Source organism: Frieseomelitta varia, unplaced genomic scaffold (assembly GCF_011392965.1).
Source record: "Frieseomelitta varia isolate USP_RPSP 00005682 unplaced genomic scaffold, Fvar_1.2 scaffold_208, whole genome shotgun sequence".
In the NCBI taxonomy this organism is placed as follows: Eukaryota; Metazoa; Arthropoda; class Insecta; order Hymenoptera; family Apidae; genus Frieseomelitta; species Frieseomelitta varia.
The window spans coordinates 224,047-249,124 of NW_025109839.1; the positions used below are offsets into that span (position 1 = coordinate 224,047).

General features: G+C 33.6%; 4 protein-coding genes and 1 long non-coding RNA gene across 13 annotated transcripts; 2 read left to right on the forward strand and 3 right to left on the reverse strand.

Moving 5' to 3' along the window:
• Positions 1 to 20: 20 nt before the first annotated feature.
• Positions 21 to 3,516, reverse strand: LOC122527075 (dehydrogenase/reductase SDR family member 7). 3 transcript variants are annotated; one of them, XM_043650913.1, is made up of 8 exons: positions 3,424 to 3,516; positions 2,371 to 2,498; positions 2,127 to 2,279; positions 1,938 to 2,044; positions 1,621 to 1,860; positions 1,410 to 1,529; positions 1,175 to 1,344; positions 21 to 1,111 (listed from the first exon to the last, which is right to left on the reverse strand). In XM_043650913.1, exons 2-8 carry the CDS (start codon positions 2,492 to 2,494, stop codon positions 1,027 to 1,029), a joined length of 999 nt encoding a protein of 332 aa, XP_043506848.1. In that variant the 5' UTR covers positions 2,495 to 2,498; positions 3,424 to 3,516; the 3' UTR covers positions 21 to 1,026. The 3 variants fall into 3 exon arrangements, with proteins under 3 accessions (XP_043506848.1, XP_043506847.1, XP_043506846.1); XM_043650912.1 differs by lacking the exon at positions 3,424 to 3,516 and adding an exon at positions 2,807 to 2,973; XM_043650911.1 differs by lacking the exon at positions 3,424 to 3,516 and adding an exon at positions 2,858 to 2,959.
• On the forward strand, positions 3,230 to 9,014 carry LOC122527090. Of its 2 annotated transcripts, XR_006306269.1 has the most exons (8): positions 3,230 to 3,365; positions 3,766 to 4,342; positions 4,602 to 4,839; positions 4,933 to 5,093; positions 5,642 to 6,225; positions 6,291 to 6,536; positions 7,320 to 7,448; positions 8,859 to 9,014. It is a non-coding gene; the product is annotated as an uncharacterized LOC122527090 (long non-coding RNA). The 2 variants fall into 2 exon arrangements; XR_006306270.1 differs by lacking the exons at positions 3,230 to 3,365; positions 3,766 to 4,342; positions 4,602 to 4,839; positions 4,933 to 5,093; positions 5,642 to 6,225 and having other exon boundaries at positions 6,330 to 6,465.
• Positions 5,806 to 19,031, reverse strand: LOC122527077 (phospholipid scramblase 2-like). Of its 3 annotated transcripts, XM_043650915.1 has the most exons (8): positions 18,927 to 19,031; positions 18,211 to 18,279; positions 8,868 to 8,972; positions 8,401 to 8,547; positions 7,579 to 7,799; positions 7,338 to 7,499; positions 6,274 to 6,420; positions 5,806 to 6,171 (listed from the first exon to the last, which is right to left on the reverse strand). In XM_043650915.1, the coding sequence occupies exons 1-8, from the start codon at positions 18,979 to 18,981 to the stop codon at positions 6,109 to 6,111; spliced, it is 969 nt and encodes a 322-aa protein (XP_043506850.1). In that variant the 5' UTR covers positions 18,982 to 19,031; the 3' UTR covers positions 5,806 to 6,108. The 3 variants fall into 3 exon arrangements, with proteins under 3 accessions (XP_043506850.1, XP_043506852.1, XP_043506851.1); XM_043650917.1 differs by lacking the exon at positions 8,868 to 8,972 and having other exon boundaries at positions 18,927 to 19,014; XM_043650916.1 differs by lacking the exons at positions 18,211 to 18,279; positions 18,927 to 19,031 and adding an exon at positions 9,569 to 9,730.
• On the forward strand, positions 13,592 to 24,436 carry LOC122527059. Of its 3 annotated transcripts, none has more exons than XM_043650869.1 (10): positions 13,592 to 13,944; positions 19,277 to 19,558; positions 20,228 to 20,331; positions 20,415 to 20,647; positions 21,256 to 21,523; positions 21,630 to 21,992; positions 22,092 to 22,259; positions 22,344 to 22,539; positions 22,617 to 22,750; positions 22,937 to 24,436. In XM_043650869.1, exons 2-10 carry the CDS (start codon positions 19,282 to 19,284, stop codon positions 23,234 to 23,236), a joined length of 2,043 nt encoding a protein of 680 aa, XP_043506804.1. In that variant the 5' UTR covers positions 13,592 to 13,944; positions 19,277 to 19,281; the 3' UTR covers positions 23,237 to 24,436. The 3 variants fall into 3 exon arrangements, with proteins under 3 accessions (XP_043506804.1, XP_043506807.1, XP_043506806.1); XM_043650872.1 differs by having other exon boundaries at positions 13,699 to 13,944; positions 20,415 to 20,638; positions 21,253 to 21,523; XM_043650871.1 differs by having other exon boundaries at positions 13,699 to 13,944; positions 20,231 to 20,331.
• LOC122527088 lies at positions 24,330 to 25,054 on the reverse strand. Of its 2 annotated transcripts, XM_043650944.1 has the most exons (3): positions 24,857 to 25,054; positions 24,681 to 24,775; positions 24,330 to 24,619 (listed from the first exon to the last, which is right to left on the reverse strand). In XM_043650944.1, the coding sequence occupies exons 2-3, from the start codon at positions 24,769 to 24,771 to the stop codon at positions 24,498 to 24,500; spliced, it is 213 nt and encodes a 70-aa protein (XP_043506879.1). In that variant the 5' UTR covers positions 24,772 to 24,775; positions 24,857 to 25,054; the 3' UTR covers positions 24,330 to 24,497. The 2 variants fall into 2 exon arrangements, with proteins under 2 accessions (XP_043506879.1, XP_043506880.1); XM_043650945.1 differs by lacking the exon at positions 24,857 to 25,054 and having other exon boundaries at positions 24,681 to 24,822.
• Between the last annotated feature and the right edge of the window lie 24 nt (positions 25,055 to 25,078).

Below are 25,078 nucleotides of genomic sequence, written 5' to 3' on the forward strand. Positions count from 1 at the left end.
TCAGTATAAGATTTTTTTTAAAAATAACAAAATTGATTTCTCATTTAGCGATAAAACGAATCTCTTATTAAAGAAACAATAGCTAAAATGGCCGAAATAGAGAAAAGCTGCTAAGCTAGAAATTTACCCATGTTTATTTATGACTAATTTGTTTCCAATAATGAAGTATTTATACTACTTACCAAATAATTTTTAAATAATTATTTATTAGATAGTTAAACTGAATTTTAAAATTGATAAGAATTTTTGGAATTGTTTCATTTTGTAAAGTTTCAATGAATATTTTAATCGTTTAGTAACATTGAATACTATTTACCTAGATTTATAAAATAAAATATATTTGTATATTTATATTTTTTGTGTCTATTCCTATGATGTAAATATATTTTGTATAACATGGACTTATATATAGTTCAAGCTAGTTGTTTTAATTTAGTTTAGAATGTATATCTACTATCTATTTATCTATTTATCTATTAACTATTAAGACCAACAAAACTGTTATTAACAACAACTAAACTATTATAGAATTAGAATGTAGAAGAAATTCAAATAGGTTAAGTTCTAGTTACACTGAATTTAGATAAAACAGTATTCCATTGCAAATTATGCTATTCATAATGCATTTTGTGCTATAGAGTTATATTGTAAATGATTTAACTCCTTAATATATAATAATGTCTGGAAGACGTCATGCGTTTTCTAACCTGGTCGACAATGAGATCTCTAAGATGTTTGCAAGTTGATATGCACATAAAGATATAAAAAAATATTTTTCTTAATAATGAACATGCTCTTTTCAACGTTGATGCCTTATATTCAAAGTTACCTACTTCATTTCATTTAATTCATATGTCAAGGGATTAAAGAATAATGAGGGAGAAGAAGTACAGAGATAATATAGTTACAGAAAATAAAAAATATTATCTTTAATTTATAATAAGAATATAGAAAGTATATGTAAAAATTATAAACAAAATATTTTCAATGAACAAATGCTGTAATATAAAAAAAGATATATATTTGTTATTTTTCTGTAGTATCCGTTTTAATTGTTACTTCACTATCACGTAAATATTGTAGAAATTTTGTTCCTATTTTCTTTGTTATCCTAAAATGAAATAATTTTATAAAGTATCTACAATTTTATAACGTTCTATACAGAATAACATACCACTGTCCGACATTTGGATAATAAATGTTAAGATATGCCAATTGCAGTACAAATGGTTTGCAAATCCATACTTCAAGAAGATTGTTTGCTATTGCAATTCCCATCAACGTAGCACAACGTTCTGGACTTATTTTATTTTTTGTATCATTTTTCGTATTTTTTTTATATACCTGTAGAAATATAGAGAATTGTAAATAAATAAATAATAATAAATATTAAATTACATTATATTTACCTCATTACTTTTGTTTGTAAATGCTTTTGCCAAAAAATCAGTATACACTGGTCCCGGACATACCATTGTAATCGATATGTTTTTATCTAGTCTTTCTATGCCAAGAGTTTTATAGTAACCCTATGTTGTTATAAACAACAAATATTTATTTATCAATATATACATATGCAGACAGATAAATTAATAATGATGTATACAACTGATATATTACATGCAGTGCAAATTTATTTGCACAATATGTAGCAGAAAATGATGCTCCTGTGATACCAGCAATGCTAGATGTAACAACAAAATGACCTGCATTCATCTTGCAAAAATATTTTGCTACCAATCTAGACAAAGCTATTGGTGAGAATACATTCAAGTCAAACATTTCTTTATCAACAGATATCTCAATATCCTCCCACAATGCTCGTTGAGATCGTCCTGCATTATTCACAAGTATATCCAACTGAAATTAATTTAAAATGTAATTAAAATATACCATAATGAATCATTGCAGTGAAGAGGCACTGAATATATATTTACTTTGCCAAATTTAGTGATGATGCTATTAAATGCTGGTTCATGCTTATCTAAATCACAAATGTCCAACACTAACACTTCAACATCACAACTTCTCAAATTTGCGTTTCCTGAACAAGTGAATTGTGTACATCAAAGTCAAGCAAAAATATGGGCATAAAATAATGACTGTCTTTGTTAAAAGAGCTTTACTTTGCAAGCAATTGTCTTTCACTCTTTCCAACTCTGTTTCCCGTCGTGCTGATAAAATTAATTTGCATCCATTCTCTGCCAAAACATATGCAAGATGTTCTCCAATTCCACTTGAAGCTCCTGTTATCCATACTACTTTGTCTTTTAGAGAACCTGAAAAATTTCAAAAAACATATCATAATACACATAAAAATAATGCTACTTTAACATGCATGAAGACTACACTTTTTTTAATCATCATTACTTATAGGTTTGCCAAATCTCTCATGTAAAGCAAGGTTTAAATCACAATCTAAAAACCAGGGGAAGATCATATAAACCAGATTGTAAATTATAATTATTAAGCCAACGATCGCTATAAAATCCATCTTGCTGTAAAAAAAAGAAAAAAGTGAGAGATATACTTTTGAATTAAACTTATCTCTATAAACATCAATATAATTGTAATTTCTTTGGAACAGTCGTATCACTTATTATCAACTTGTTCATGATACGATAGAATATTGATTTAATCAGTGTTTACAAGGTGTTACATAAGTATATTTATATTTCTTCACATTTATATCATATTTGAAATCGTCCTTTATTCGCCATTTCCCGAAAATTTTAATGCGATTGACCATTTTGAAAGGAAGCCGTTTAGAAATACAGTTAAAACAAAGAAAAAGAAAAGGATTTACATTTCAATTAGTTTTGATAATATATTTTTGCAATTTAAGTACTTTACTGACGTTAAGTATTGATATTTTACACAAGCTTATAATAGATATTTCAATTAACTTGACGTATGAAAATTCGTTTCAAATTGTAAATGATAGTGTCACTTAAAGAGGAGAAGAAAACTACTGAGTAATCATAGTAATATTATACTGTTATGAAATTACATACTGTTGTTATATAACAGTTACTATTATTATTAGTCGCTGGTATACTTGTATAGTATAAAATAATAAAATAATAAATAATAAAATAATAATAATAGTAGTAGTAATAGAAAATAGCAGATATTGCAATACTTTTTTAAATATATATGTTAATAGCAATATTATTTATTCGTGCTATTAATTATTAATATTTCATTGCTACTGTAAATGATAATTATTTAATAACCATATTCTTCTTATAAGTACAAACGAATAGCTAATTCAACCTAACGAATTCTCGCAAATAGAGTGTAATTAATTTGACTATAACTCAATAAAGCGAGTGAATAGATACAACGTGGAGGAAAACATAAAGGTGAAATAAAACGTGTATTTATGTACATATGTATGCACTTTTAATAACAACAACTTACTTAAGATTGCCTACGATATGTTACGATCGTGTGGTGTAATGTACTGTTCACAAAAATTAGATGATATTTGCATTGGATGTTGTAGAGGATATTGCAAGCATTTAATTTTTTTTTTTTGTTTTATTAAACAAGCATGAAAGCAAATCAAAAGCAAAGCAAAAAAGCAGAAAAGCAAAATTAAACGCTTCTTTTTTTATCGCTTCATATTCATTTTGAAATATCTTAATTTTGTGAGCAGTGTGTGTGTATATATTACATATAAAGATATTTATTCATATATATATTACATATAAAGATATTTCATTTATTGTGTATCTAAAGATATCAATTATTTATTTAAAGGTTTCTGTTCGATTATACAGGATATTGCAAAATACATTGGACGTGCTTGTAGAATCGAATTTAGATACCAAGACGATAAAAGAAAAAGTTGAAGCTTGAGACATTGTGATTTTCACTTCTGACATGTAACGTACACTTCTGATTATGCCAACATACAAAATTAAAATGTTCAACGCCTGTACCAAGAATCAATCGCGCATAGTCATTACAAGCAATTGTAAAAATCACTATACAACAACCGTTTCTCGACACATTTGAAATCTTGGATTACAATAGTGATATATCTTCTAATTGATTCACTTCGAATTGTTTCATTTATTAATTTATCATTTGTTCGTTTTCTTTCGTTATAAAAAATTGTTCGAACAGCATTGTGCTTTCTTACTGAAACTACGGATCCTAAGTTCTGTTTCTGTTTATTGTATTTGACCATCGTAGGACTTGCATCATCAGAAATATTTTGAAGTGTTACTATTACGTTACCATACTCGTGATATGTAAACATCAGTTTCTAACGCATGATCACGTGTATTGTTTTTATTTAGGGAGAGGACTTATAAGTATTTTGAACAGAAAAGTGAGATGTTATATTATATCATATGTATACATGACAATAACAGAATGTAAAATTTTGGAAACATCGATTATCTACAATATATTTGTTAATTATAACATATTTATTATAATAATTATAATTATTATTGTATTATAATTTTATATATATATATAAATTATTTTAGATAATTGATGTTTCAAAATTTGTAATTCTGTCGTTGCGATTCTAGAGTGCTCTAGTTGTATATTTTAGAAAGTAACTAATTTGAATTGTTTGTCAGTATCTACAATGGTAACAAATAACTGAAACTTAAAAAAAAACGTTCTTCTCGTCCAAATGAAATTTTCAAAATCACTACTAAAAATATCTGAAAGATTGCTGAATTAATTTGTGGTAATATTCTGGAAGGCTGTGCATCAAGTATGTGACGAAATTTTGGCTTGCGTATTTCTCTTTATTATTACTTACTCAAGAAGTTGAAAATTTACGACGGAAATTAAACAAGTGTTCAAGTTCAGGTAGCTGTCAGTTTTTTTAAAAAGTCGACTTTGAGAAATACTCTAGATTCTCTCGTGCAATTTAGCTTGAAATAAAAAAACAATTTGCTTCAGTTACAGAGTGATCATTCAGAAACTGAAGGGTTTGAAAGAGCCCGTATTTGCCAGCAGGAAAATTCATTCATTTGAGGGATATTGTTTTTCATACATAATACTGAAAAATCAAATTAATTATATTTCCAAATAAAAAATTAAAAAACATTTTCTTTGTAAAAGTAAGTAAATTTTTGTTTTATATCATTCAGTTTTTCAGTGACCACCCTGTAGAACCTCGCGGAGATATACCTGGTGTTTCGAGATGAAATGTCTATAGCTAAATGACTGTCCTGTATATTTAATTCAAATTTTTAGCAATTGCTAATTGAACAGCACATAAGAAGACAAACGTATTATTTTTTTTTTAATGAAACATAATTTTATCTCCAACAAGATTCTTGAATTTTCCTTATTTTGCAACTGTTCAAAGGTGTGTAACTTTCTTCAAAGTTTCCTCAAGTTTTACTGTATTATTATTACTATGTATTTCATTATAATTATTATATTATTTTCTATATGTTATTACTATAATTATTATAGTAATACTATAATATAATTACTATATTTATTATAATGTAAAATTATAATATAAAATATAATATATTATAATATAATATAAAATATAATATATTATAATTTTATATTATATTTTATATATAATATAAAATATAATGTTTATTATAATATTAAATATAACTACTATAATTATTAACACTAAATATTTTAGTATGCTGCTGAAAAAAAGTCGTAAAAAATTCTTAAAAAAATCAACGATTCAACGATGAGATGGAATATCAAGTAAGAAATTATTGACAAAAGACGGAGGAAATATCGCTAACCAATTTGATCCTGAGGAGTGATGGGATTTGCATAGCAATAAAAATGCATAGCTCCGATATTTAAGTTGCATTTATTGAAAAAGGAAGAATATATAAGTACAAGTTTGATATTCGAGGATCACGAGTTTGTAGCAAGTTTGCACTTGATCTTAATCGTGCTTCAAGTTGCAAAGGTCTGTGTTGATTTTCTCGAATTATCGGGAAGCGAGGTAGACTCGTTGTTGCGCCAGTTTCTTCTTACATTCTTAAACCTTCAAAACGGATCTTCGTCGACGATGATCATTTTCTCACAAAATCGAATGAAAGTGCACATTTCCTCTTTCAGCCGGTTCATCTTGCAAGGCTATCTTCTTATTTACATCGCGGGAAATAATGATGGGCCTTCGGAAGAGGCTTCATCTTTGAAGTACACGTATTCCTAAAAAACAAAAAAAAAAAAGGAAGAAGAAATTTCGTAGCAATTGGCGAAAAGGTACTCCGATCTTGATTTAAAGTAGATTAAGGGTAATGAGAAACTCACTATGAGAAATGACGCAGCGAGAAGTAAACTTTTCAGTGACGTGTCCAACTCTTTAGAGAACGTGAGTAACAGGATGTACTCGCGGAGTATAGAGTCCCACAGATGCATGAAGGACGCAATTTGACGGCGACCGTCGGCCGACATCACCTGACAATCAATGCGTTACAATGCGAATGATATATAAAATTCAATGTACCTTAACGCTAGAACTACCGACGAGTAAAGCATTAGCTCTAGCAAAATTAGCTCTAATCAGAGATAAGGTAAAAGAAACAGAAGATCTTTATGATGCAATAGAGCAGAAGATCTTTGTAATACACAAGCTTTTATATGTGAATCATTCGAGTCTCCAAAAATATACACTTTTATATCTGTGAAATATCTAACAAAAGTATTCAAGTGGTCATTTCGACCATTTTGGTTGTTCTAGTGTTAACATTAATAACGTCAATAGCTTGAATATCCCCATTACGATATTCTAAATTAGAGACGGCTAACTGGCGGCATGCCGGCCCTTTCTCCCACTTTCCTGATCGTTAACGCTACCCCTTCCACGCTGCATCCTGATCTTTCCACTACACTGAAATAAGCCTCGCTCTCTTATGCGGGACGGCGAGGAAATTTCAGTGTGGTGGAAAGATCAGGATGCAGTGGAAGGGGTAGCTCTAGCGATCAGAAAAGTGGCGGAAACTCTGTTGCTCTGATCTAAATAATTAAATTGCTTTGTATCGTTAAAAATAAATAGAGTTTTATGTATAGATACATACAGACATTCAAAGTGATTAGATAAAATTTGATTAGGTAAAATTAAATGTATATAGATACACAGAAAAAGTGTATAAATATATATAAATATATGTATTTATGTATGTATATATTTATGTATTTATATATGGATATATATATATATATATATATATATATATATACATACATATAATAGATACATATAGATATTCAAAATGATTATATATATATATACACGTATAGATAGATAGATAGATAGATAAATAGATATTATATATATATAGTGTTTCCTTTTTCAGACAAAAATTAGATGGTACCTTGAAGTGTAACTCTGGATACATGCAACAACTACAAATATTCGGCCCCTCTATATAGCAGAGTTCTTCTTTCTCTGCATTATAGATCGTGAAACACACGCCCAATAGACGGTAATTTTGTTCCACTGTGCCAATTAAATTCGGACCTAGCACCTTTATGACCTGTGCAATGAAATGTTCGTCTTTTTTTGTTAAACAGTTGATTTGCTGGGCGATCTCATAACCATTTCATGCTACTTACGTGCAATCTGGAAACCATATACGCGAGCCTGGATTTCATGATCATGGTGAAGGCTTTCTCGCCATATCGATTCACGACGTTCAACGTGAATTCGTCGCGGAACAGGTTGGCGCAATCCCAGCAGCTTGACTCTTCAGTTTGCCCTAAGTCCAGGGCTAGGAAAACTGTTTCGGCTCTCGGTATTTTCACTTTGTAGTTGAATTTCCTTTTCTTGCCGAACACTGTCAGACAAAGGAAGAAAATTTCCTTGTGAATAAAATTCCCGATCTCGTAGATCTTTCACTCCATTTTCCACAAAAAGAAAGGAAAAGATATTTAAAAAGAATTTAATTATTAAATGACAATGAAAAAGAAAATTAACAAACAGTTAATAAACAGTAACAAACAGTATAACAAACCAGTTTTAATTTAATAAATGACAGTAAAGAAAATTAAAGAAATTTTGACTAATAAATAACATAAATGACAATATAACATACTCTTATATAGCTACATGATATTGATTAAAATTCTTAAAATTGAAAACAAAGCAAATTCTAAATTCTAAAGTAAAGTCTCGAATATTCTATCCAGATAGACTAAATCTAAATAATGAAATGATCGTTATTTGTTTCACCTTCATCCGTCTACGTCTATTATTTATTAATACATTAAACGTTCCTCTGTATACTACCTTTTCTCCAAACCAAAATTACTATTTGTTACTGTTATTAATCGACAAAAGAAAAAATTCTTTTAATTTCAATAACCGAATAGATGTAGTGCGTGCCAATGAATTTTCTTTAACTACATTATATCCTTATTGTACAATCAGTTACGAACATGTACTGAGATCAACAATCTGCCGAATTTCCAATTGCTCCAAGTCATTCAGGACGTAACTTCCGAAGACTGTAGTTATCTGCAAGTTCGACGTTGATGTCCAGTCCAACGTGTTCATGGATCTTCTTTCTCTGCTCTCTCTCTCTTCTGTACAAATTCAATGAAACGATATTTTATTTCACATGTATTCATTGTTATCGGTAAATTGTTCATTGCAAATTTGACGTACATAAATTCACGCTTTTATGGATGCAATTGTAGAGATGAAACTAACAATTGGCAGAGACTTAGAAGTTATAGCGAATACACTACGTTTTGAATACATATTTTTACATATCTTTACATTATACATCTCTTAAATTTTCTATAAATGCATAAACTACTTACTTATCACTATCGTTCAAATATTACATGTTAATAGTGTACGAGTATGTTTTACATATTTGATTGCGTTTCAGGTGATATACCTTGTGGTTGTGCCGTAATGACCGTTGGCTTCAGATAAACAGAGGGTATGGTGAACACCGGATTCTGTTCCATTTCTATATATCGAACGTTTTCCTGGTTTGGTTCTGCGTGATTGTAAAAACTCATTTGAACACTGACTTATTCTACAAGAGTACGAGCCAAATAATTCTGTCATTAACGAGATGCATGTTATTTTCTTGATAACATGATGAATAGAAATTCGTGATGAACCTAACTAACTTTCTAGAAGGCTTACATAATTTTGATTTTCACCACGTTTGCGTGTGAAAACTAGGGAGGAAAGTGTGATAAGTTTTAGAACAAATCTGTTCTGTCGATCGATTAAGAAAATAACATCAACTATATATATTTTCGTATCTAACAACTTGTTAACACTGGAACTACCATAGTAGTCAAAGTGACCAGTTTATAATTTTTGTTAGATATTTCATAGACGACAACAGTGTGTTTCTAAAGATTTAAATTAATTTTTCGTAAAATGTATAAATGAAAGCTTGTACTAAAGTTTCTCTATTATTTTTTTTTCTTTTTTTTTTTTACTTTAATGCTCTGAATGCTTCAATCTCATCGACAATTCTCATCGCTAGTTAATTTCTATATTCAAATAATTTTTTTTTTTTTTTTAGTTTCCAAGTAACATGGAGATTGATAGTGACAACTCGAAGAAAATATCAATTACCTGATGTGGTTACGTGACTAAGATTATCAACATTCATTTTCTCTCGTAAGGCAGCGAAGGTTCATACGTGAATCAAAATTCCTCAGAGTATCATCGTGATTTGAAACGTATTTTTTTTTTGTTTTGTTTTGTTTTGTTTCTTTTCACACGGGAGAACCTTGTCGAATTAATTAATTTTAATTTTAACGTTAAACTGCACTTGACTGATTGACCAACTCGGTGAATATTATCACACGTAGAAAAATATCGAAGAACTTGTTCTTTCTTCTTCACCCTGTTCGCTGATTCTTTGTCCTTGATCGTTTTAGGGGTTCAAGAGGTCGTCGAATTGGTGAAATCCTGTCCTTGGAAGATGCAACGTTGTCTAGATATCAAGTACTATCGATGTCATCCTTGGAAACTCTTCCAAATACTGTTTGGTCATGTTCGCTTGCGATCGAACGATCTGCTAAATCTCTTTTTGTTATCGCTGATAGCCGGCACGCTTATCGTGAAGCCGGATAAGCGGTATCACAGCCATTATCGAACTTAATGGTCGCTGTTTTATTAAATGGTTCTTGTTTTGTTAAAATTTCCTTTTTTTTTTTTTTTTTTTTTTTTTTTTTTTGAAAATTACACGGTTTTGGTGAGTTCAGTAGTAAAATCGATTATAGGAGAGACTTTTAAAATGGACACTTTTAGCATGGCTATTGCATTTGCATCGAAATACTGGAGAAATATAATTTTTTTAATTAAAATTTAATATTTCGTTAAAATTTTCTTTTTTGTTGAAAATTACACGGTTTTGGTGATTTCAGTAGTAAAATCGATTGTAGGAGAGACTTTTAAGATGCACAATTTTAGCTATTGCATTTGGCTATTGCATTTGCATCAAAATATTGGAAAAATTTAATTCTTTTAATTAAAATTTAATATTTTGTTAAAATTTTCTTTTTTGTTAAAAATTACACGATTTTGGTGATTTCAGTAGTAAAATCGATTATAGGAGAGACTTTTAAGATGGACAATTTTAGCATGGCTATTGCATCGAAATACTAGAGAAATATAATTCTTTTAATTAAAATTTAATATTTCGTTAAAATTTTCCTTTTTTTTATTAAAAATTACACAATTTTCGTGATTTCACTAGTAAAATCGATTATACGAAAGACTGATGGACAATTTTACTTCATTGATCCCCGTTTATCGTTCGTTCTCCTAATTTAAGTTGGTCGTCGATATCTGATTAATAATTAAACGTCTCGTGCGAGTCTACGATTTCGAGCTCGTATCAGGTTCAGAAGCTGTACTTCATTCGATACGAAATTGATTAATTGATTGTAATTCATTGACTTTCTCTCATTCTCCTTTGACCTAAGTCCATGGTTCTCAATTTAGCAGTTTGATTCTCGAGAATGAATTTTTTTGGCATTTCACTTTTGGGACGAGGTGAAATTGTTAGTTTGAACGTTGTTAGGCACTTTCCATTTTATTTTATAACGATTCAAAGGATTGAATGTCACGTTCTTTGGAAGCTTGTCCAAACTAAGTTAATAGCTTTTAAACTTCCTCCACGACGAAAATTCATTTTTTGAATAATAAATAAGTTATGTGTCGCAGGAACATAGCATCAGGATTTTAGAGATACTTAAGTGGGACATGGCTAAAAAAAAAGAGTTGGGAACCGCTGACCTAAGTTCGTTGATATTTAATCGACATGAAAAACGGCGGAGCGTTAATCACAACCTCCCCCAATATCGGAAATATCGATATTCAAGCATTGTAGGAATCTCAAAATTGATAAATTCCTGTTAGAACCATCTAAGAATTCTCTTTAATCTCTTAACTTACTTCGGTCCCCTGGAACGAAGAGGCGCTCACTTCACACTGCTCGAATCGAACTATAGCGACCGTCATGATTGTTATTGACAATAATTGCAGCAATCGATCGGACGTAAATGAATTCTAATTCAACAATTACATCTTTTGTCACATATTATTTAAACGTGATATTGTTTTACAGTTGTTTCATTTGTGAAATTTCATTTAATGAAAAGGTGTGGTAATAAATTAATCAGAGAAAGATGCAAATGTGTAGCGCGTAGAAAACGTAACGGAAAGTGTGTGAAAAAGTATTTACTTATACAGAGTAATGAACAGAGTAAGATTTCAATTTACTTTAATTGTATTTTTACAGTCACTTCGACGACGTTGCTGTTACACAATTTTGCTTCACTGTTTGCTCTTTGACGAGTTTACTTTTTAACGAGTCAGTTACAACTTCAAGTCATAACTGAATTCTCATGGGAAAGCATTTTCCAGTTTCTTCTTCTAAACCACCGAAGCAATTTTCGACCGTATCTTCGTTCAACGCTCCGCCGACAGTGCTAAATAAATCGAACAGGCAGAGATTCGAGGAAAATAAAATATGAACAAAGTAGAAAAGCATCAAATCTTGGTAAAAACTGGTAAAAAGTTAAATGCACGCACATTAGTAACATTCTGATTCTAGAAAAATTCAAAGTTTCCAAAGTATTAAAAATTGCTGCAATTCTAGAAAAATATATCCAAATTTTCTGAAATTTCTTTACAGATCTTCCAAAAGGTCCAAATCATCAAATTATTCGAAAAAGTTAACATGTATGTATAGAGTGAATGATGAAACAAAAAGAAACAAAAACACAGGAGGAGAGTCTTTTGAAGTTTTCCTTAATCACTTGAAAATGATCTCTTGACCAAGGTAAAGAATCAGATTCTGGTGACTGATAAAAGAACTGATAACAGAACTCATAGTCAAGTAACATTTTAATTCTAGAAAAACAATAATTTGACAAAATTTAGAAATTTATTCAAAACTTTTTCTTAAATTTCTCTTTCGAGAGATCCGATATATATGTCAAACTATTCGAAAAGATTAATATACAGCGAAGAGTGTATAGCTATACCAATGAAACAATGAAAAATTGCCGATAATTTGAACTGATGTAACTTCGTAAAGAAAGATCGTGTAACGATCCACTTGGTCTCATTTTAAAGCGTGAAGCTTCTACTTTAAAAAACAGTCTACTTTAAATAGTGAGTTTTTCTCGAAGATGACTTTACATCATACATCGAGCAGTCAAGTGAGAATTTTTTTTTCTCGACAATTTCGTGAAAATGCAAACACGTTTAAAAAGTTAAATTTCTTTTTTTTTTTGATGGCTAAATTCACCATGGCTTTGAAGATTGAAATTTTCTCTTTACGACGAACCCTTAAAATTTGCTGTATTTTTATTTTTTACCATTTTATTGAATTTTAGAACATTAGACGATTAGAATTTCTTGAATTTTTACTGTTTTGAATAAAAAATCAACAAGTAAAGAGAAGACTTCGATCTTCAAAATGATGATAGATCTAGTTACGAAAGATCATTATTTATTAACTTCTTAACGTTCACATTTTGGATTTTCACAACTTTTGAGGAAGAAATTTTCTCAAAACTTTCTTTCCACCCTCTGCTACACGATGTAAAGTCATCGTCCAAAAAGAAAAAGCAAAACGAACTCGCGTCTGTGAGAAAAAATAAGAGGCTCTCTAACCCCCCCTTTGCGCTGGCAACTGGTTTCGCGGACCATAACGAGTAACCAAGCCGTATACAATAATTTCGTCGCTTTCTTTTTCTTTAGAACTCGTCGGTATGATATCACTGGATAGAAATGATTAAGAAGTAATCAACTTATCATTTGTTTTGCCTGGGTTACGTTCAAATATGTTTAAAACTGAGAAAATGTTGCAATTTGAAATAAAAAAATCCTCGACGTGCGTGGCAAAGTGTTCCAGCGCAAGAGGTTAAAACAAGATCAAGTCGTGGGTCGTTACGTGCATCTATTTTTTACGAAGTCACGCCTGTTGGGTGTCTTTCTGTCGACAATTTTTCATTGTCATCGGCGCTATTACGCTCCTCACTGCACACTGTACTTGAAACGAGAGTGACAAAACAACCAAAAAAAAAAAAGTGGAGAAAGGAGATTCTCTTTTGAAATTTTCTGGTCTTTTGAAATTCGTCTGGTTCTTCTTCCTAATCACTCTGGATTGACTGGATACACCGGGACCTGATCTCCAAACGCGTGTCTATAATTTTCCGGTTTGCCGTGTTTTCACAGGCACACCCCACACGCCTTTACTTGTTGCTGCTCCACGGTGATTCCATGCGCGTTTCTATCGATCCCGGTGCCCCCTATATAAAAGGACGTGTCATCGGTAGTCATGAAAGAGGTAGATCGGACCAATATTCCACCACGTAGCCCCGTGGAGGATCGTCACAGCGGAACCACGACAGAGTGAGGGTGAACGCGTAAACCAAATAGGAGACGTTGGGACCTGGTTGTGTCGGCGCGGATGACTAATTAAGAACCAAGTAAGTCTTAAATGGAATTTAACGAAACCTGACCCAACCTAGCTTGTTTTTATTTTTTTTTTTTTTTTAAATTATTTCTCCTCTCCAACTGAAGAGAGAAATTATTATGTGCATACTTGTGTCTCAGGTCGCAGTTGAACAACTGTTGTCAGTTAGTCGCGAATTTTTAATCCTGTTTTAGCTAAGAACGACACTGTCTGTATCGTTTGGAGGTGTCACGATATTCCGTTGGGAAAAATTTGGCGTCGCTAGCGCGAGTTTAGCTTCACCATCTGTTACGGTGCTTGTGACATTACGTGTTCGCCTCTGACCGTGATCAATTTCTTCCTCCCACTCCCCCCTCCCCTCTTCCGCCCCTGTTATCGCGTTCGCTGCGTAATAGATATTTTATTAGGGAAATACTTGTTTAAAACACGCGAATTGAAATATATAATGCGCTGCGAGTGTGATATCAGGCGCTTATCTGTCAAGCGTTGGAAACTAAGTACTTTCGAAATACTTGATCGCAGATGTTTTGTACGTCGGAGTTTTCGTTACGAATACAAGTATCGCGAACAGCTATATTTATTACGATTTTTTTTTTCTTTTTTTTTTGCAACTTTTGACGAGCTTAATTCCTGATAATTTTTATTGTAATTATAATTATAATTGTTTTTAATGACAATTTTGTTAATTTTTTATTACAATCATCATTTTAATTACAACTTTTTTTTTTATTATTGTTATAATTAATAATCGTAAGTTAATCGTAACTTCTGACCTCGACTCTTAATTCCGACGTAATTTTTGGGAAATTAGGTGTTTTTCTATGTTGCGAAATAATCTACGCGAATCAAATCGAGTAATTGATCAATCACTTTTTTTACTGGATACTTCAGCTCTTCCCTTTTCTTTTTTCTTTCCACAATTTCGTAAGTTTTAATTCTCGTAATGTCAAATTCGCGTGCAAATGATACACGCGTGTTAGGAGTACACGTCTGTAGTTTCAGAAACAAAGAAATAAAGCGAATAAAATTCAATCACAGTGTTAGAAGACGGAAATTTAAATATATTATTACTTAAAAATTTAAATATATACGATTTATCTAACCTCTTTCGCTGGAATGACGTGCTATACACGTCGAGAACTTTTTGTCCCAAAATGCAATATTTTTTCAATTTTAAGTATATTTAAATATAACCCAAACAAAACAAATAATAAATTTATTATTTCTCAATAATTTCTATCCAGTGATATCGTATCGACGAGTTCAAAAGAAAAAGAAAGCGACGAATTATTGTATACGGTTCGGTCACTCGTTATGGTCCGCAATCAGTTGCCAGCGCAAGTGGTTAACCTCTTTGATACGCACGCCGAGAATATTTTCTCAATTTTAAGTATATTTAAGTATAATCCAGGCAAAACAAATAATAAATTTATTACTTCTCAATAATTTCTATCCAGTGGTATCGTATCGACGAGTTCAAAAGAAAAAGAAAGCGACGAATTATTGTATACGGTTCGGTCATTCGTTATGGTCCGTAATCAGTTGTCAGCGCAAGTGGTTAAGTTACACGAATAATTTCGAGCTCTTTGTCTTTCAATTCAGGACGCAAATTCAAGGTCCAAAATTAACTCATTGTTAATTGATTGATAAAAATCTACACTTTGATAAGATGTTTAGATGTGAACGGTCCCTCGAGATAAAAATGCTCGGAACTTATTATCGCGATCATACATTTTCGTCGAATGTGGCTCAAACGCTTGAAAACCAACCATCGAGCATTCTGATAATCGGTTATTGATCCGTTCTGAATTGTACGTGATCGTCCAATGCGTTTCTCTTTTCTCGATGAAACGGTTATTGCATGCCGGGGATATTGTAAATATGCGATAAATACGTAGGAAATATGAGGGTCAATGTTAATGGGATTTCACGACGGTGCGGCAGAGCCTGATTGTACGCGTGGAATGCATTAGGTACGTCTATCGATCTGAGAGGTGCCGTTCAGAAACAACAAGGGGAGAATGTTCTCCCTTAATGCCAATACCGAGACCCTAATACCAAGAATTTATGACCTTCTTCTGTTATTAAAAAAAAAAAAAAGATTTATTCATTTTATATTCACTATCGTAGATAAATATTTATATTTGATTGTAAGTTAGCACTAGCTTAATTTCGTTAGAAGCTCAATATTTTTACATATTGTATTTGACGAACATTTCCCGACTGTTAATTTTCTGTATTTTTGAGTTTTAGATTCATTTTTGATAAATTCGAGCGTCAGGTTCATTTTATCATTAGAAAAATTAATTGTGGTTGTGTATACTATATAATAGGTTAACTAATGCAATTCTGTCAGAAGTTTGGTATTTTTATTGTATTTGACTACTGTTAATTTTCTATATTTTCGAGTTTTAGGTTTAATTTTGGTAAATTCGAGCGTCAGGTTCATTTTATCATTAGAAAAATTGATTATCGTTATATACGTATATCACATGTACATTTTACATTCATAATGATTATTGATTCTTAATTAATATTAGCTTAACAATACTTAATTTTGTGAAAATACCGATTGATCATCTGGTGGCTAATTATCGATCGAGCTATAGCGTGTTCCGCTCTTTCTAGTGAAAGAGCTCGATCGATCAGAGGTTAGAGCAATCTTCGTTGCATCACTAGAGCTTTCACTACTACGTCTTCAGTTAAGGAACTTGGCTGGCTTTTCCGCGGAATCGATACTGATTTAAAGCTGATTGAACGGGACTATTAACACACTTTCCCCTTTTTCCTGACTCTATTTATTTTCAAATACCAAAGTCAACTTCTTAAGCACCTTAAGCACCTCAATATCTAACGCAATCGAGATGTTTGATCTACAAGATCAAACGTGTAGATAAAAATATAGATATAACTAGAGTTTCCAGATGTGGTGCGGTATTACTCGTTCATTGGAATGAAAGAAAATTTTAAAGGGGAGTGAGAAGAGTGAAGGACCCCAATAAAATTCTAGTAGCAGATCTTTGCTAGTGTATGAGAAATTAATAAAAAAAACCTTGGAACAATTAGAGTCTTTCATACAGACGTATAAAAATAAATATTTACAAATGTTCGTACGGATAAACATTTTACAAAAATAAAAAGATCATCTTCGCTGCATTAGTCGGTGTTGTACGACTGTCGTACGCTGTAACCAATGACGTCGGGTATCACATTTAAAATACAACATCGACCAATCTTATTACGTAACGACATTTCAATTAAAAAATGAATTTAACGTAACCTAAACCTAAAATCTAATTACCCTATCTAAAATCTTACAATTTAAATCTACAACCTTACAATTAGTAACGTCAGAGAAAATTCAATATATCACACCGAATCTAACCTATCCTAATGCAATTAAATATATCTTATTGTTAGTTAGCATCTGTGTGGACAAAATTTGATATGTTACACCGAAAATTGACGTCGAATTTTAAATGAAACAGTCTACAGTCCTCAGTGCATTTTTCCCCGAAAAGAGCAACTCGTACGGGGATAAGTGAGTTGTTTATCGTTTAAATTTTTCGCGACGAAGTTAAGGAATGTTACGGATCAGTCGACGTTGTAAAGTGTTTGAGAGATGATGAAATTTACTTGGGAAAAATTACACCCACTTCGGAAAATAATCACTCTCAAACAAAAACAACTTTCTCTAAAGATTGTCCTCAGATTTGTTTTTCGAACTACTTGCGCGGAGTGGTTGGTCATCCAACATTATGTAAACAGTACAATGCTCACCGACAATAACCTATACCATCATTGATCGTTGTGTTAGTCGTATCGTTTTTTTTAACCCAAAGTTTCTTATCAATATCTCAGAAACTAACAAAGACTCGCCGTTAAAATTTTACATCCGTGATTCTCTTTCCCCTCTCTCCCACTTCTTAAAATTTCGTTTCATTCTGAAGAACAGGTACATAGTACCAGGTACGGCACAACCGGCTTTCTGCTTTCTGTCACGAGCAGGGGCTGCCACCTGTGCGGATTTCCCCAGGCTTGTTCTCGTTTTTAAAACGTTCAGGAACGTTCGAATTTTGATCAATTTCTAGTTCAGCGGTTCCTTCTAAATTTTGGCTTTTAATATTCTCTGCTTTTTTTGAAAAGAATGTTAAATCTCGTGGAAGATCGGAAGAGCACATGGAGCCATCCGGGACGAAACGGAGAGAAAAAGAATGTGCAGCGAAATGGCCAAAATTGAGAAAAACCGTTGAATTATAAGATTTACTGGCTTGCTTACCTGCTATTAATCTCTCCAATCTGTCAGCAATCGGCTCGTATTTCCCGTGATTGTATCGCCTTGGATTATCTGGCATAAGTTAGAAAGATAAAGATTAAAAAAGGACTAAAAAAATTGGTTTGAATAGCATTTACTGCATTTATGCACCTGTATTTATTCCTTCAATCTATTTTCTGTTTTGTTTAATGTTTTCATTATTTTCATCTGTCATTGTAACTATTTATATTATTAGTCACTGTGAAATTTTATATTTATCTATCCTTAGCTTAATTGTCTTATTTCCTAACATTGTAATTATTATATTTATATATTAATATCTTCATCTTACTTGTAATAACTTATATATTATACAAAAGTTATAAAGTTAACTTATATATTATACAAAAGTTTCTTCCTACCTATATATATTTTTTTTAATAAAACATAAATATTTATATTTATTTATTTTATTAGATATTTATATTTTATAAAACATAAAAATATAGAAATATGAAAAGAGAAATTTGTTTTAAATATATAATAACAAAAATTGCAGATTTATTTTAGTAGGAAGTGATTGTCCTCTGTATATACTATTCTTGATTTTCACCTTGACGCTCGATCTTGTCACTTTTTTTTTTTTTTTTGCACGATAAGGGATTTTCCCCGTTTTACTTCGATAAATTAAATTAAATAAACCTTTATATTGCAATGATCTACAAGTGTTCAACACTTACCCTCGGGATATCCGAAACAGGTGCTGCGTTCCCAACTAGATATGATACTTTCCATTGTTTGTTGTCGAGTGTACGCTTGTTCACGACTAAATGATTTCGGTTCCAAATTTTTGCAAGTATTTATACTTTGTATCAAGGGCAAGAGAAGAAGTAACGGTGTTCATTTTTGTACCCTAATCCCATTTACTGTTAGGCCTTTGTTTTGGGTGACAATGCGACTCAGGACAAAGGTGTGTAAAATTTATTTGTGTTTGAGAAACCATTTGCGAGACAGTGTACTCAAATGTATACGTATATCATCTTTGAATATGAGATTCTGTAAATGAAAGATTATTTTTCTGTCGTTAAAGGTAAAATGTTGCCTCAAGAATGGCTACTGGCGTTTTTACTCGTGGGGCTGGCGACAGCGTTGACACCCTTGCCCCATCATTCGACGGAGGAGTCCCTGAAGAGCGCTTTGGACGCCATTACTAGAAAACAACGATCCCTGGATACGAACTCGCAGGACTACTACAATGATCTACGTTCGTTTAAATATCACGGCGGAGAGAGAGAGAGAAAACTGGACAGAGAACGTCAAGGTGAAAGGGAAATGGAAGAGGAAGAGGAGGAAATAGAATTCTTACCCAATGGTATTGTCTCGTGCGATGGTCTATCACGTTCACGTTGTTGATAGGATTTTCATCATTTATTTCGAGGAAATTAAAAATGAGAAGTTTGTAGGATTAACCGCTTAATCCTGTTTATCCTGGGCAGAACGTCGAATTTATCCCAAGTAGAGTTTAACATTTTCAAGTTATTGTCTATGAAATGAATATAAACTGTTATAACAAAGAAAATTTAATGTAGATGCGAATTGATAGGGAAAAAATTAGGAAAGAGACAGATGTGAAGGAAACATTGTTGATATTTTAAGCTTTAAACGTTGCATAAAGAAATTGTATGTACAGTTGGTCTTACAACGTGAGGCTTGTATTTTGATACCTTTAGTTCCTTTTTACTTGATCAACGATCCTCGCAGTGACGTCCTTTTATAATAGCCCTGTAATGATCCTTAAAAATTTGATGTACGATATTTTATTGAACTTTGTGTTGGATGACCAACCCGGACAATATTGAATCTGTGCAAACACTGACAATGAGCTAGTAAAAGTAACTGTGAATATGGTCATAAGGGCAAGATCCAGTAGTTGGTCATCTATGCTCCTTCCCCTTAGGAGAACAATTAAATGTTAGGATTTCTTTATGTATCTCGTATGGCAAATATACCGTGTTCATTACAGAAAGGAAATTTCTTTCAGAAACTGGGCAATTAGAGACTGTTGGAAACGGTTTCCAAGATTTGAACAATAAACTGCTCGAGAAAGCCCTGATTGATTATCTAGAGAACATTCTCCAACAGCAGGTACCATTTTCCCCTCCTTTTTCTTGCATTGTATTTTCACAAGAGACGAGAGAGAGAGAGCTTTATATTGTGATAATGTACAGGAGGAACCAGTCACGTCGTTGTTCCGAGAACGCGAACGAAGTTCCAGTCGTAAAAGAGGTTACGGCCCCGATCGGCTGAACTTCGATAACAAGGAGCTGGCGAAATTGTTCCTAGAGGAGCTGCAGGACGGGTCCTCGTATAATTTAGGGGATTTGAACGACGAAGCGTACATGGACGCTCGCCAGATGATGTACGATCGGTACAGAGGCGATCGAGGCAACAGGATATACGAGTTAGTAATTGATACGAATTCTTAGATCCTTCGCTAGGATTATTTTATCAACAATGAGGAAGGCCCGGAAAACCCGGACGACATGAAATTTTAAGAAAAGCGGAGGACATAGAAAGTAAAATTTTAGCTTTGGATGTTTATTAATTTCCAAGATATTGATAAAAACCTTTCGGCACAGTACATTACTGAATTCTGCTTGTACAAGTATTACTAATGCAACAGTCTTGCTATAGTACTCGCTGATTGTCAGGTAGCTCAATAGGTATAATATATATGGGGTGTCCGAGGTAAATATCTTTTTAAAAAAATTGCAGTTGTTAGTTGGACTTTTTCGGATGATAAATTTGAATAGCAAATGATAAATTTTACCAATTTTATTTAAACACGTATATTGTGCTCAAAGTAAGTATATATGCCAGCAAACTTTTCTTTCCACCTTATACGTACCGTTCACCTGCAGCCTGCTACCTGGATTAAACCTTTTTCCAACAATGGCCTTAATAGCTATAATTCTACGACAAAGCTCAGTAAATCTTATAACATGTCATAAATTCAATAACACTGAAGGATATTATAAAATTTGAGACAACGGTGAAATTGTTTCTAAGGAATTCAGGTCCGATGTCGTGGGGGGCATTGTTAAGCAAAGAGTCTATGGGCCGAAGTCAGGGTAGAGAGCCTGACGAAAACGATTTTGGCGATCGAGAACAAGACCCGAATCTATTGTACCTGTCCATGGGTGAACGAAGAAATGTGAATGGTGGGTATCCCATAGAACGTCCTCTGAGGACGTACCGAAATATGGCTAAACGGTACCCTGTTGCCAAGAGGAGTCCAAAGCCTACATCTACCAAGAAACAAATTACCGATCCCAAGGTAAATCGGTGGAGAAACTTTCCAGAAACGTTTTGACAGTTATTTGGCATTATCCAAGAATCATTTGTCTAATTAAATGTTTATTTCGACTTTGATATTTCAACAGGTCGCACAAGATCTGGGAGCGTTGTTTGGCAGTCAAGCGACGGATAATCAGAATCACTCTCACACCCACAAGCATGATCACGATCACGATCACGATCATGATCACGATCATAGTCATGACCAGCATGGGGATCCCCATAAACACGAGAGTACCTCAGAAACGCCGAAGGTAACTCCGCCGCCGAAAGGGCAAACGGAAAACGGGACGAAGTCAAACAAGTCAAAATCTATCGAGGTGAGGAAAAAGAGCGTCGATTGGTCGCAGTACTTCGGCATTGACAGGAGAAAGAAGAAAGCTACGTTCACGGCTGGCCAAGGGACACCTAACCAGGACGACGAGTGGATGTTACAGCGATACTACGAAGTAATTTCAAACAAAGAGCCAGAGAGTATACTTCTTTCTCTCATAATCCTTTTTCTAATTCTAAGCTCAGTCTGTAACGTTCAATCGTGGATTTCTTAGAACATGGTGGAGAATCTGAAGGCAAATGACCGCGAGTACGAAAAGGAAGCGAATGAGAGGAAGGACAGGCTGAACCAGCTAGATCCGAGACAGAAAACCATCAGGGACCTGATTGTCGAAGAAGCATTAAAATACGGGGACTCGAAAGATGGTATAGACATGCAGAAGGTGTGACTTGTTTAAAGAGATTAGTTAGTTTACGCAATCGCAATCGGTATCACGTCTCGTAATAACGTTTAAATGAAATGTTAGGTGAAAGACAAGGTAATGGCACGAATGGCTGCTGCGTATTCCTTCGAAAAGATGAGAAAAGCACTGAATGAGCTTAGGAACTGGATGGAAGCTCAAAGGGCCCGTCAGAATCAAAATCAGACCTCGAACTTTCGAGAAAATGCTAATAGCCCTAAATCCAAGGAGAAACGCGTCAATAACTTGATCGAGGCTGAAGGTATAACTTGATTGATCGTTACACTGTATCATGCACATTATGCGCTGTATTAACGATTGCATTTTCCACGTGAGAAGCTGTGGAAGAAAACAGAGCCTGTCCAGAACTAGAACTGATCGAGAGACGATGCAGAACGGTGGATGCTTTAGGTGGAGACGAATCGCAGATGCTCTACCTTCCTTGTGTCATGCTTCAGATCTGCAAAGCCTGCGTAAATATTTTCCCTTAAATTTTGATAGTTCAGAGATACTTTACTCACTATGGTTGGTCAGTAGCCTAAAATTCCAAGAGCTTGCTCGAGCCTTCGAATACAAACTGTGTTTCTGTTTCCATCTCTGTTTGAGAGGAGAAGAAACGACAGCAAGAGAACACAGAATATGAAGAATATTAATTTCAGGTACAGAACGACTTAGAAGAGGAATGTTTAGGTAATTACGCAGTGGAAGCGGGGAAGATCTGCGACGCGCAAGAAATCAGAGAGGGGCCGAAAAGCAAAGAGGCGTGCGCCAGCACGGCATTGATATTGTCGCAGTTGCAGACCCCGGCGGCGATTTCCGATCAGTGCCGTGTCGATGGGAATGACTCTTGCTTGCGGCGTTACCATTATCGTTACTGGCGTCGTTATCTCAACTACCCTTACAACGGGCGGCAGTTGGACAGCTACGATATGGCTGGTTCTCAACAGTCGGACCGATAAAAGACCAGTAAAACGGTGTAGATCAAGTGTGACGACGCGACGTCCACGACAACACCGCATCGAAGATCCTCTGTCGAGAAACGTGTGTGACTATCCAGCAAATTGGTGATCTCAGATCGAGCTTCATTTCTATAGTCGACTTTCAGTATTTCAGTATTTATTTCGTCTGCAAGAAACCCGAAAGAGAGGGAGAAACATCGAGGTCGTAGGGGTTGAGGGTGGGCCGTACGAGAATGCTGAGAAAGAGTCTCACCTTTTATCGAGCGAGTAGTTTCACTTATAACGAAGGGGTCGAACGTTCGGAATAACTTTCAAAGTCAGGGATTCGAGAACACGTCAATGAAGATGGTTCAAATTCAATGTGGCTTCGAATTTTCACCCGTATAATTGTTTACAACAGGCTGACTCTATTCCGTAAACGAGTATATCGTTTAGCGTAACTGAAACGAAAGATGAAACGACTGAATTTCAAGCCTGACGAACGTTCCACTTGCGAGATGCTTTTCCTCTTTAAATGGTATGGAATAGTAAAACGCAACGATGCGGGACAATAATTGACTGAAATTTTCCTTCGTGAGAATACGCACGAATGTAAGAAATTTCTAAAGTCTCGAGTAATACGATCGCAATAATTGTCCTATTAACTTTTCGATCGCAAGATTACTGTAATTTTTGAACAAATAAAAATTTGGATAAACGCCTCGCAAGAAAATTGTAACAGGAAAATACATTGAAACAGTCGTGTCGAGTAACGAAGAGGATAAGTGCTATTGCGTTCAATTCATTTCTCTTTTTTTTTTTTTTTTTTTTAAATAGGATGATGACTTTCAGCAATATTCTCGCAGTCACAGAGTTAAAGGTTCATTCTCAAAAGTTACTTTGTTCTTTGAGTTTACTCGAATACACGCTTCCACGCAAATGCTTCCACATAAGAGCGGTGTTGCGTCAAAGTATCTTGTTTATCTGTTCTTCTTTTCCACCCATCAAAACGGAACGTATTAGGAAATATTTAATAAAGTTTGGAAAGGACGCCATTAAATCTATTCTCGTGTAAATTTATATTTCGTCGGACAGAAGGAACCAAAAAAAGAAGGGAAAAATACGTGTATCTATATTGTCTGTCTTTGCGTTATAAAAGCCATGAATACATTCTATGTGTCCTATATTCGAATGTAATAAATATATTTCAAAGTAAGTGTATCCGGTATCTTTTATTATTGAAATTGATTGTCGTATATATCGGCGTGTGAATTGTCAAGAGTTAATCAGGCTCGGTGCTCGAGCCGATATCCGTATCGGCCAGTTCTTTGAGCGAGTCGAGAATCTCGACGCATTCAGGAGTGTACAGTTTCAAAAACTCCAGCTCCATCTGAGCACACTCGACTGAAAAATGGGAAGGAAGACGTTGAAAGGATTTAATACGATCAACGGCGTCGCGATATACCTCTCCATTTTGAAATTACTTCCAGCTTCTTCTTCAACTCTAAATTCAACCTGTTTATCTCGTGGATAATGTTTACATTGTCGTCCGACATGTTTCTAAAACAAAAACTTCTAATTAATATTCTAATTAATATTTCTTTTCTTCTAAAAAGAAAAAAAAGAGAGAGGGAAAATTACGAATTGATTGCTGTTCTTAACTGCACCGGTTAATTGAAATCAAAGTCGGTCACATGACACGTGTCGCGAGCTCTGATTGGCCGCCGGGAAACTCAGCCACGAATAACAACGTTGCGCCGTAGACTATATAGTCTACGACTCGCAGTGCGCGCCGCGTCGTTTATAAGAAGCAACGTGATTGGCCGACACGCAAATGTGCTTTGTTTCCCAGCTGTGAAACCT

Coding starts and splice junctions, on each gene's coding strand:
- LOC122527088 (XM_043650944.1), bottom strand. CDS start 24,771: ATGTCGGACGACAATGTAAACATTATCCACGAGATAAACAGGTTGAAT. Junction 24,620..24,680: donor AGTAATTTCAAAATGGAGAG/GTATATCGCGAC, acceptor CCCATTTTTCAG/TCGAGTGTGCTCAGATGGAG.
- LOC122527059 (XM_043650869.1), top strand. CDS start 19,282: ATGTTGCCTCAAGAATGGCTACTGGCGTTTTTACTCGTGGGGCTGGCG. Junction 19,559..20,227: donor AATAGAATTCTTACCCAATG/GTATTGTCTCGT, acceptor AATTTCTTTCAG/AAACTGGGCAATTAGAGACT. Junction 21,993..22,091: donor TGTTACAGCGATACTACGAA/GTAATTTCAAAC, acceptor TGGATTTCTTAG/AACATGGTGGAGAATCTGAA.
- LOC122527075 (XM_043650913.1), bottom strand. CDS start 2,494: ATGGATTTTATAGCGATCGTTGGCTTAATAATTATAATTTACAATCTG. Junction 2,045..2,126: donor GAAAGACAATTGCTTGCAAA/GTAAAGCTCTTT, acceptor TCACTTGTTCAG/GAAACGCAAATTTGAGAAGT. Junction 1,112..1,174: donor TATCCAAATGTCGGACAGTG/GTATGTTATTCT, acceptor ATTTCATTTTAG/GATAACAAAGAAAATAGGAA.
- LOC122527077 (XM_043650915.1), bottom strand. CDS start 18,981: ATGGAAAGTATCATATCTAGTTGGGAACGCAGCACCTGTTTCGGATAT. Junction 7,500..7,578: donor ATATGGTTTCCAGATTGCAC/GTAAGTAGCATG, acceptor TTCATTGCACAG/GTCATAAAGGTGCTAGGTCC. Junction 6,172..6,273: donor TCGCTGCGTCATTTCTCATA/GTGAGTTTCTCA, acceptor TTTGTTTTTTAG/GAATACGTGTACTTCAAAGA.